This window comes from Schistocerca piceifrons, chromosome 2, assembly GCF_021461385.2.
Source record: "Schistocerca piceifrons isolate TAMUIC-IGC-003096 chromosome 2, iqSchPice1.1, whole genome shotgun sequence".
NCBI lineage: Eukaryota > Metazoa > Arthropoda > Insecta > Orthoptera > Acrididae > Schistocerca > Schistocerca piceifrons.
In genome coordinates this window covers 743,132,316-743,144,669 of record NC_060139.1, presented here as the reverse complement: position 1 = coordinate 743,144,669, position 12,354 = coordinate 743,132,316, and the positions used below count along the sequence as shown (strand labels likewise).

At 37.8% G+C, this 12,354-nt stretch overlaps 1 protein-coding gene across 2 annotated transcripts in view; it reads left to right on the top strand.

Moving 5' to 3' along the window:
• LOC124777944 (ubiquitin conjugation factor E4 B) overlaps positions 1–12,354 on the top strand; it is a 297,870-nt gene that overhangs the window by 39,574 nt on the left and 245,942 nt on the right. For both annotated transcript variants that reach the window (XR_007015809.1, XM_047253495.1), the window contains exon 5: positions 47–199. Coding sequence is in view for 1 of the 2 variants with exons in the window: in XM_047253495.1 (XP_047109451.1) it covers positions 47–199 (153 nt within the window). In the remaining variant the exon portion in view is untranslated. The remainder of the gene's footprint in view (positions 1–46; positions 200–12,354) is intronic.

Sequence of the window (12,354 nt, the reverse complement as noted above, 5' to 3'; positions counted from 1 at the left end):
GATCTACATGTTATTCAGTTTTCTTTTCTTTTGGTTTATATTCCAGACATCTAGCTCCTGTAATGACATAACAGAGGATCAAGTTCATGCTACGGTGTCAAGAGTACTGTGTGTATCATGGAAGGAGAAGACTGACAAGGCCATTTATCTTCCTGAAACAGCAGCTGCCATTGAAGAGGTTGACAATATCAATGTCCAGGTTAGCTGAATTGCAGTTGTCAATGCTTCTCAGTAATTGTGTTACTTTTAATTGGGGACAGTTATGTTGTGCTGTAATAAATTGGCACTTATTTAGTTTTTATTTGTTTATTTCCAATTGTTGATATTTGCTACCTAGCAAGATTGTATCTCCTTTCAACTGTACCATAACTGTTAATCATTAACACCAAGTGACGTCACAGTGAAGGAAGTTTCAAGCAATCTTGTGTGTTATGATGTGCTTTGAGGGCTAACAGTTTTGTACTTCAAGGAAATTTCTAGAGTGATTGGAGAAGACTGTCCACATGACATTACTTAAGCAGCTCTTCTGTAGGGTTCCGAAGGAGTAACAAGTCTGAGTCATAGTCTTCATTCAGGTCAATCTTCTTCATTGCTCACAAGAAAGAATATGGAACACTCAATGGAAGACAGGTGGGTTGTGTAATGTAAGATTAAAGAAAGCCTCCTTTCTCTCAACAGTTGCAGTTAACAATTTTCTATAATTGATAGAAACAATACAGCTGGAAGCCAGTAGGTCAGCAGTTCCACTTTTGTGTATGAAACTGAAATTGGTCCTGCCGATATTTCAGAACTGTTTAAGTGTTGTTTGATGACCACATACTTCGAGTGGAATGAATAGTTTTATGAGCAAACAGATGGTGTGGCTATGGGAAGCCCCCAAAGTCCCGTAATTTCAAACATCTTTATGGAGAAATTCGAAGAACAGGCCTTAGGTACTGCCAGCAAAAAACCAAATGTATGGTTCTGATATGTGGATGACACGTTTGAGCTGTGGAGACATGGCAGGGAGGAACTATGCCGGTTCCATGAACATGTGAATAGTATAAACTCGAGAATTCAGTTTACAATGGAGGAGGAGGTAGATGGCGGCAAATTACATTTCCTCGATGTGCTTGTTTTTAGAAACGAAAATGGTAGTTTGGGCCACTCAGTATACCGCAAATCTACGCACACGGACCGTTATTTGCACCGGGATTTGAACCACCACCCACAACAGAAGCGGTCTGTTATCGAGACGTTAGCGGACAGAGCTAGAAATATTTGTGAACCTGAGTTGCTTGACACTGAGATGGAACATAGCCGCAATGCACTAATGAAGAACAGATATTCATCCGGCGAAATAAAACGTGCATCGAGGCAGCTATGCAGAAATCATAGTGACGTACAGGCTACTGCAAAATCTAAGGCTTTCCTGCCGTTTGTTAAAAATGTAACGGAAAAAATAGGGAGGATCTTGTCGAAGCGGAATATTACTGTAATTTACAAGCCCACCAGGAAGATACAGGAATACCTTAAGCCTGCCAAGGACGCTCGCAAACTGTTGGAAAAAGCTGGAGTGTATAGGATCCAATGCAGCTGTGGAGATGTTTATGTGGGTACCACGAAAAGAACTGTTTCTAAACGTTTGGAAGAGCACAAGGGCAATTGTAGAAGAGGAGAAACGGAACGATCAGCTGTTGTGGAGCATGCTTTCCAGGCAGGGAACCACAATATTCATTTCGAGGAGACGCAAGTACTGGCGGCCACAAGCGGATATTACGAAAGGCTCTACAGGGAGGCAATCTAAATCGCTAAACACCCTAATAATTTCAGTCGAAAGGAGGAGGGCGTGAAATTAAACGGTATATGGATGCCGGTGTTAAAGAAGATGTGTACCACCCGTCCACTACTGGGTGATGGCAACAGCGATCAACAGCGACGGACAGCGGCCAATTGCACTGAACGTTTTCAAAACACGTGACGTCACGCTGCAGCACAGGAGCGCGCAGATACGGAATTTAGCGGCAGTCAGTAGTGAGCCAGTGGGTGTGTTGGACCTTCCATTGAGCTACGGACCCCCTTGAAGATGTCTCCCGCAGTCGGAGACGAAATGTTGGGAATTGACACAGAATTCATCAACCAACCATGGCATAACAGCCCGGATAATTATAATGGACACTGAGAAAAAGCATTTTGTTCTTTCATTGAGACAACGCCCCAGTAAATTGCTCAGAAACTTTTACTGACCAGTTAACTGCAGTGAGCACCCTCTCCATTCTTCTGATCTTGCCTCAGTTGACTTTGTCATGTTTCAACTAAAGTAGAATCACTTGAATGAATGGTTATTTTTCTGGAAATGTAGGGCTCCTGCAGTTATGCAAGATGATGTGCTCAGCTCTGAAAAAACCTTGGAAGTAAATAATTTGATTTTTGATTTCAGCAAAAGGGGAGGGGTGTTAAGTACAAGACATTATTTCAGTAAATAGAACTGCATTGTGGAACTAATGTAGTTTCCTTTGCATTATTAAAATGTAACAAATACACTCTTAAGAAGAAAAAGAAAAAAAGAAACCACACACACACACACACACACACACACACACACACACACACCACGAAGGAGTTATGAAAACTGGTCACAAATTGATATTTATACAGGTGTAAACTGAAAACTGTGAGCTTTTCCAGCCGATGGATGAATGTGTGATGCAGTAACACAGTTTCCCCGCACAGCTAGCAAGGGTAATGAACAAGGGACATGTTGATACTAAGGCATAAAGTCTTTGTGATTTTTCAATGTGTGCACTTAGCTGGACAGTAACTATGCCTCACAGAAAGGCCCGTGAATAATGTAAGCGGATTTCAGCACATGAGGGAGGATGTGTCCAAGACAGGACATATAGCTGGGTTCAAAGAAGGCAGTTGGAGTAATTGGCAAACCACTTAACATTTGAATTAGAGTTATGCCACTACTTGATGATGTTGGCAGGAATGGGAGAACCCTGGCTGAACACAGCATCAAGAAGAAAACTGTCCAACTAGCAAGATGACAGAACGAGAGACACTCACAAGGAGAGGTCCCTAGAGGTGGTGTCAGCTTCTTGAAATCACCTACCATATTTACTCGAATCTAAGCCGCACTTTTTTTTCCGGTTTTCGTAATCCAAAAAACCGCCTGCGGCTTAGAATCGAGTGCAAAGTAAGCGGAAGTTCTGAAAAATGTTGGTAGGTGCCGCCACTACCAACTTCTGCCACCGAATATATGTAACGCTACACTGTCATGCTTTGCAGGCACACAGATAAATACTGGCGCCAAAACCTCTGCGTCAGTAAACAAATTTAAGAAAAGGTGGAAGACGAGCTTCGTTCTCTGCCCCGAGTTTCGACCACTGCTTTTTATACATTATCCAACGAAGTAAATACAAATTCCGTGTTGTTCATCTTCGAACGTAGCAGTATTTCAATGTACTACGAAAATCCAACTGGCAAAACTGTTTGAGATGTTTGTCAATTTGGCCAACTGTACATTCTGAATTTTTTCCTACCTGTGAGAAGAGATGGTTGCTAATAGGAACCTTTATGAATTGTGAATCACATGTAGTACTCTCTTCACCATAAGAATAATATGAACATAAACATTTTGCCATGTATTCTTTCGTGTTTGCTGCTATCTCATTTAAATCCTGTCTGCCTAATAAAGTACGAAACTAGAGTGAGACAACAGCAAACGCGGAAGAATGTATATATCATGTCATGTTTATATTTGTATTATTCTTATGCCTAATAGTGATACAGTCAGAAATGAAGCACGGCATTTGACTAGATTTTTAAATCTAAGATGACTCTAATTTCTGTGCAGAATGTAAAGTACTAAAGAGGCGTCCAAAGATTTTCAAACGGAGAAAAATTTTCGCTAAACTCTCGTTCAGAACATCTTCTATCATCCGCAGTCTATTATTTGGTTCTTGTTGGTCATTATCAAAGAAAGCAGCAGTGTAACAACAAATAGCAGTCTCTTGCCATTGTTTTGCTAATGAGACGATTTTTTTTTTTTTTTTTAGTAGTAAGCGGCGGTAGTGTGCACAAAAGCAAGCCATGCCGCGAGCGCCGACAGGCCATAAACACCCTTTATCAGAATGCGACAAACAATGCATGACACAGTACAATAATGCATTTTCAGCTTAGAGTGATGTAAACACCTATAACAAAGAGAACGGCACTTACCAGATCAAAGAAAAATAAGCAATTGATTCAAACCAGACGAAGCACGTGAAAAAGGAAGGGTACCCGTATAAATACGGACGGAGTGTCTGACGCATAGCAATGGCTACCTGGTAAAGCTCAACTGCTAAGCTTACAACTCGAACCAAACTACTGTACCTGTATCGTCATTCATTCGACCTAAACTGTGTCTCATATTACAATGGACCAACTTTGTTTCGATTTGGAGGTGCGGCCTAAAACATTTTTCTCCCCTTGAATTTCGAGTCTCAAATTTCAGGTGCGGCTTAGATTCAGGAAAATTATTGTCTTGATTTCGAGTCCCATTTTTCAGGTGCGGCTTAGAATCGAGTGCGGCTTAGATGCGAGTAAATACGGTATATGGGATGTATGTTACGGTCCCAGGTGTCACACCCTGCAGCCGTTCACCCTAGTGGCCCTCATATGTGAGCAGGACAAAAAAAAGTCAGAATTTCATAAGGTGGTCTACAGATTTAAAAAAGAAACATTAAACAGATTGCTTGCATGGCGTAATGATCATAGTACAAGCCTCATACGTAAGTGTTTGTGATTTCGATTCTCACCAAGTGCTTTGAACTGTTTTTATTTTTTAATTTTTATCAAAATGACTTTGATCATTTTTTTTCCAGTTAATTGGTTTTAGTGTGACTTTAAATTATTTTCCTTTGTGTCATTATTTTGATCACCATATTAACTTTTTCAATTGCTCTCATTTTTTCTTCCTGTAATTCTTTTCCTCTTCGAATCTTTTGTGTGTGCTTTTAATTCTTTCCATTTATCAACATTGATTTAATTTCTTCTCTTTTGTTGTCCTGTATTTTCGTCCATGTTATTGCATTTGTTATTTCTGTTCCTCATTGTGGTTGGGTTTTGATTTTACTTATAATCCCTTCTTTCGTACTGAGCGAGGTGGCACAGTGGTTAGCCCACTGGACTTGCATTTGGGAGGACAACATAGATTTTCCGTAATTTCTATAAATTGCTTTAGGCAAATGCCGGAATGGTTCCTTTGAAAGTGTGTGGGGGAAGGAAATCACCCGTGCCCTTTAAGAGGAATCATTCCTTCCCTAATCCTATGGGACCAGTGACCCTGCTGTTTGGTCCCCCAAATCAACTAACCAACCTTCTTTCATATAAATCTTTATTTGCATTATTTTGTCTGTAGTGCAGTAAGTCTTTTATGTTTTTAATGTTTGTATGACAATTACCATTCAAGAAAAAGTACATCTTGTAATGAAAATTACATTTTGACACCATTGCACCGTCAATATAAATATACTATTTCATCTTGTTTTTTAATCGATAGATTGAGATGTTCAATTGATTAAATATTATAATAGATAAATAAAAATAATTAAATTCCTGTGCACAAAGATTCCAATTAGGAAAAAGAATGATGGGAAGAATAAATGAGAGCAGTTGACAAAGTTAATACAGTGACAGAAATGATGTGACAAAGGAATATAAATTAAAATAATGATGAAAGTCACTTCGATAAAGATTTAAAAATATGACATTTCAGAGCACTTGATGAGATCAGACCAACGTCATCTTGCATATGAAGTTTGCGCTACAAACATTGTGCTACGCAACCAGGCTGAATAACATTTCCTTTTTAAGCCTTTGAACTCGATACAGTTAGGGTGCTCAGTATTGATGCTCAACATTTTGATTTTCATGTACATCGACAGTTATCAACTTTCAAGTGTCACTGCAGTGATGTATCGACAGTCAATAACTCTGCTAGTGTGCTGTTCATTTGTTGACAATATGCTTTGTAATACTTGTTTATATGTTGTTATTTCTTTGGGCACTGTTGTCTTTGTGCAGTATTGTTAATTAATATTGTTTCTATGCTATTTTTCTCTAAGTTAATGTTTTCTGTTTCTATATTTCATTTGCTTACATGATTTATTTTTTCAAATGTGTCCAACAATGAAATTAGTGAGTGTGGTAGGTTTTTTTTTTTTTTTTTTTTTTTTTTTTTTTTTTTTTTTAAATATGAGTGATACAGAGTATTTCATTGAAAGCAGTTCAGAAAATGATAGTGATGTTCTTGCTGATATATTGACTGAAAGTGTAAACAGAATGGAAAATACGCACTACAGTGAAGTGATTGCACCTGAAACACAACAACCACTACCGCATCCACTTCACAAGGTGCCTGGACCAAAGCAATTGCCACCAATGAGATCTTCTGCAATTGAATATTTCAGTTTATTTTTCACTGCAGCATTACTTCAGTAATTATCACTGAAACAAATTGCTCAACTAAGCTATGTATATACAAATGTGCTGCTACTTTGTCCAGCCCATATAAAAAATGGAAGAATGTCACAATAGCTGAGGTAAGATGTTTTGTAGCAGTCATACTGAATATGAGACCCACCAAACAGCTACATTGTTTCCATACTGGAGAACAAAACCAGCTAAGGAATTTCCATGGTTTGGAAAAATGTATTATGCTCCAAAACACATGTTAGGTGATACACAACTGTGTACATCAAGGAGACTGTAATTTACTATCCGATTATTACATTCATTATCTCTGTAAAAAATAGTAAAAATTTCATTGTTCTTTTGTCATTTTACTCAGAAATATGTATAGATTATAGGTTTTATGGACATTAGTTAGCATTCTTTAAATTAAGTGTAGTGTTAATTGTACAGAAGCAAAATCAAATTTATATAATTTTTAAAGTACTTTTTATTTTGTCACTTGTAAACAATTTAAAGCCAATAAATTTGACAATCATGGTGTAATGCCACATGGGGTAGCCATGCAGTCTGAGGTGCCTCGCCACAGTTCGTGCCCCCCCCCCCCCCTCCACCACCCTCCGCCCCCTCCCTCCTCCACCGCCCTGCCCCCCTCCCTGTCGGACATTGGAGTCATCGCTTTGGTATGGATATGTGTGCTGTCCCTAGCGCAACTTAGTTTAAGTTAGATTAAGTAGTGTATAAGCCTAGGGACCAATGACCTCAGCAGTTTGGTCCCATAGGAACTTACCACCATGGTACAACATAATAAACTACATACTTTCATGGGTAAACTGTATCTTTTGATATTGTTAAATTGAATGCAGTATGATGTATGGCAATTTAAATAGAACACTGAATGACAATATAAAAACTTGACAGTTTTAGTGTCCACTGCTCGCGTGTTAACACTGTAGACTATCACATGAAACTCCATAAATTTTTCCTGGGTTACTCATAATCGACAGTCCACCAGGATGAATGGTTTCAATGTGTGATACCTAGGATCTTAATTCCATTGCTGCGTACCTCTCCTTGTCAGAGCCCTGGATTCATCATTGTTATAGATCTTACATGCCACTATTGCTTCAGTGACCACTAATAGGCAGCTCACAGAAAGGGTGCTGAATTCGAGGCGCTCCTTGTGCCGACTACTGTTGACGTCTCCAGTGCTGTTGGCCACTTTGTGATAAATGTAGATTGTAGCATAGTAATGTAAGTGACTGGATTAGAAACATTAAATATTTGTTGTAGTTTAGCAATTACATTTACCTGAATATAAGATGACCTAAAGAAAAATTGCTTCATGAGAAAATTTATTTTTAAAATATTCTAACAGATCAACACCATTTATTGATTGTCTATATCTTGACGATAGGAGGAGGAATAAAATAACAAAAAGAAATGGTTTACATTAATGTTCATCTTCACTTTCTTTTTGCTTACTGTATAAGCAAGTCATCTATGTTATCTATATCTTTAATCATCATCATCGTCATCCTATAAGCACAGCTGTTTGGTTGTCACAAATATTTGGCTGTTTCCACAAATATGGTTAGATTTCCAAGGTTTTTGTTATAGTGGGATCTGAGGACACAGCTGGAATACTGGAATACATAGCGAATTTCACATCTATATTTGTCTCCTACTTACATACATATTGTCTGCTCATTGCTCTTTCATATTGCATGGGTAGTAGCAACAGCTGTCCCCCCCCCCCCCCCCCCCCCCCCCCCCCTTTTCATTCCCATCATACTTTTCAAGGTGAGTGTTGGCAGCATTGCTGCATGAAACACGTAAGTATGCCAGTATCCCCTATTTACACCTTCAACGTCTCCAGCATAAATTTATACTTTTGTGGAGTATGTTTGGCAGCACAATGAAATTACCTGCACACCCACGACTCCTCTCCCCATATTTGACCCATTTCTCAGCCAAGCTGGTGATGCTGTTTCCACTCCAACCCTTCCAAATTCTTCAAAATAAATCGGCTTGTAGCCTCAATTGCAAAAGTATTCCCTGTAAATTCAAGATGACCCCCATATTAATCTATTATGCAAAATAGAGATGTTGATCTCAGTAGCAATAGTTTAATCTGTGAATGTACTATGACCTTGTATTTTTGAATCACACATCTTGAGAAGAAAACCAGCTCTTATAATTGGATAAATACAGTATTTAAATTATTTAAGTACTTATAATGGTGATTAGAAAGGGATCTGTCGAAGAAAAGGTTTAGAGAAGTTCTGAAAATTTTAGTCTTTATAGTTTTTGGTGTGCTGATTATAAATGTCACTGTTACCATCACAAGTGTTCACAAAAATGGAAAAAAAAAAATGCATGAAAAGACACACAATGCAGTCCCCCCCCCCCTCCCCCCAACCTGAAAACACTGTTGCAGTTTTCAAGCCGCATTACTTGTCAGTATTAAATTGAGTAGGACTAAATTAACTTACAGTTTTGATTCCATAATTTTCTTTGTCCATTTTACTTGTTCATTTTGTCTTCTTGGAGCAAGTGCACACCTGATCAGCTTGTTTACTGTTCTTTTTGCATTCTCATTCACTCCATTTGCTGTCATCCATTTATCTAATTGTTTCTCAGCCTATGTATTCCTAGCATCACGCTAGTCCCATTTGTTTGACTCTCTCTCTCTTCCCCCATCATCGTCCTCTACTGGCCATAGCTCATTTTCATGAGGCTTCATTTACAATCTTGTTCTCACATTGCATTTGAAGAGTTTTATTTGTTTCAATACACTGGAGCATGATAGACAATAGTGCATTGGGTTCTGAAAGTGTAATGACAGAAGCAAAACAGGAAGACCTATAAACATATTGTAAAGCAAGATGGGGAAGGTGAATGTCACAAGGGGAAAACATAGCTTACAGATAATATCAGAAACAATGTATCAGTGAAAATTTTATTGCAGCCCATGTTAAGAGGGTTAACAAGGCAGCCGTCCACAGCTCGTGGTCTAGTGGCTAGCGTTGCTACCTCTGGATCATGGAGTCCCGGGTTCGATTCCTGGCTGGGATGGGGATTTTCTCTGCCCGGGAACTGGGTGTTTGTATTGTCCTCATCATTATCATTCATGACAATTGCTGGATTGGATTTTGTAAAAAATTGGGCTGTGTAAAAACTGGGACTTTGTATGGACGCTGATGACCGTGCAGTTGAGTGCCCCCCAAACCAGTCGTCGTCGTCGTCGTCGTCAACACAACAACAAGGCAGTCACATCCAACAATTATTTTCATCTGTACGTTTCTCTGCAATCAAAATTATATTTTTGTGTGGATTGTGATTCTGCGGCAGTTCGTGAATGAATGATGAAAGGTGATTTCCCATGGCTAAATAAAATTCTGTGTACAGTGTTAGGACTTTAAAGTTCTGGGAATGTACTAAAACCACAAATTATAAGTTAGACAAACCATAATGTGACATGTACAAGCTATTTTAGATTTAATATCAGCAGATAGGCAGTGTTGTTTTTCCTGCATAAGGAAGCTTTATACTTCATCATATAGTGAAGAAAGGAAAGAACTGGTCCTTCCAGGAATGTATAAGGTACCTACACAGATATTTTTCTCTCTCGAAAACAAGAATGAGAAGTGTGAATTTTCTGTACACAAACTGCTGGATAAGATTGAAAGTGTCTTCCACGTAGAGGGGGGAGGTGGGGGGGAAGGAAAGCTCTGCTCTTTATAATGTAAGGAAGCAGCATACTAGTAATGACGTATCCAAATAAATTGCTATTTATTTTCTTCAACAGAACAAGTGTCAGTATCATATCAGATTCTCCATAACAACAGAAATTCTCTTCAGTTAAGTTTTCAATCTTTCATTAATACATAATACTGGTCATTACACTGTCATCTGAAAGGACACATTTTGCCCTTCCCTTGACATTGTTGTGTTGGAAAAAAACATGGGATCATTGACAAATGGGAGAAAAATTCGACCACTGTTGTACACAGTAATATGAGTGACGTAATCTCAAATTAATTTTTTTCATAATTGCAGGAAGGTTTGTAACTGTAAATTCACAAGAAGTATGAATCCTGAAAGTTAAGTCATGTATTGGGATTTTGCTCACTTTGCAGGAAGGGTTTGTATTCTGAAACTTTTACTGTCATAAGTATACCTGTGAAAGCTCATATGCAACACTTCTCTCAATTTGTTTTCAGGAAGCAGATTTTAATATTCAATTTCTTGTTGTTTGTATCACTCCAAAAAATGTAATTGTTCCATATCAATATATTCATTGAGCAAAGACCATACTACCAGCACAATTCATGGGAACTTGCGGAACTGGTCAGCTAAAATGTTTTGAATGGAATTGCTTGCTGTGGAATGGGTCCACAGCCTTTATGCACTTAGTAAGAATAATTGTTACTGCGTGTGTCTCTCAAAAATTATTTTATTCTTTTATTTAGTATGATTGTAATTTTGAGTACTACTCATCTTCAGGCATAAATCTCAAATGCAAATATACATTTAGGCACTGCCGCTATTTAAAACTCCATCAAATTTGGCAGTCAACTGTCAAGCAGAGCCATAAAAGTGTGGAAAATTATGTTACTGTTGTGGTTTTTGCCTGGTTTTATGTTTGTGTATAGTATGACCTGAACACCGTTTGTACTCATTTGGAATGACTGCCATATTTATGCCTGTGTGTATATTTGCATGTGAGATTTCTGTCTTAAGGTGGGTGATACTCAGAATTGCAATCACATTAAATAAAAAAAATAAAATTGTGTTTGATGGCCATAAGTGGAAACAACTGTGTTTGAATGAAATGAATAATGATGTAGGTATAGTTGCAATTAAGGTGTAAGATCTTTGTAATATTTAATTATCTTCGTAATCTATTATTCGTTCCATGCTTGACTTCTTTTGGCTTTATATTGAAAGTGAAAACCTAGTGAGTGTTCCATGGTGGAAGTAATTTTTTGGAGGAAGTCAGCCAAGATTCTTCTTGTGAAGTAACCTTTGCAGGTGTAGTAACTACGACAAATACTTCATTTGCTTTTGTATGCTATGGAAAAGACTGGAGGATTACGTCATGAGGCTAATGTGGTAATATTTGATCAGCCATTTTATCTGAAGACAGTATATACCCTAGCAAGTTGACACTGAAATCCTGATGGATACCATCTCATAATGTCTTTTCATGGTAGTAATGGGGTTCACAGTATAAGAGCCTGGCATGAAGGAATGGTTCAGCATCATCTATGCCTTTTGTAGGCGAGCATAGGGTGTTGAGAGAGAGGACTCTGTACTTCTCAGACTTTCCACAATAAAAACTACTTTCATTTAAATATTTAACTACAACAATGTATTTAATCTTGTCTGTAATATAATGTTGCAGGCACAATTTAGACAACATGTATATTTTATCCCTGCAAATCGTTCTAGTTCCTCATTATCTTTCAACACTTTTTAATATTTATTTTCATTAGTGGATAGAGAATTCAGTAAACCAATTATATGAATAGCCCACTAAGAAAGAAAGAAGAATATTTTATTGTGTAAATAACAGAACTGATAAAAATTTGAAATATTGAGCAAGTGATGGACCACCAGTTACTGTAATTTCCATAAACGCTTACTCCAAGATGCTGCAGTAGACAAGAAAATTCATTAGGTTCATAATTGTAGATAATTTAATTTTGTGTCATCCAACATGGAATTATATTACTTGGAAAGAGCCCATTTTCAAGTTATGAACAAAAACTCTGATTTTTAAGGATATATTCTGTTATATTTACGGGGAATATCCGAGGAGACAAAGTTGAAATTCATAATCAGCACCCTTAAAAACACAGCGAAGCAAATTTTCAGAACTACTCCAGAATACTCTAGGTAAAAATCACC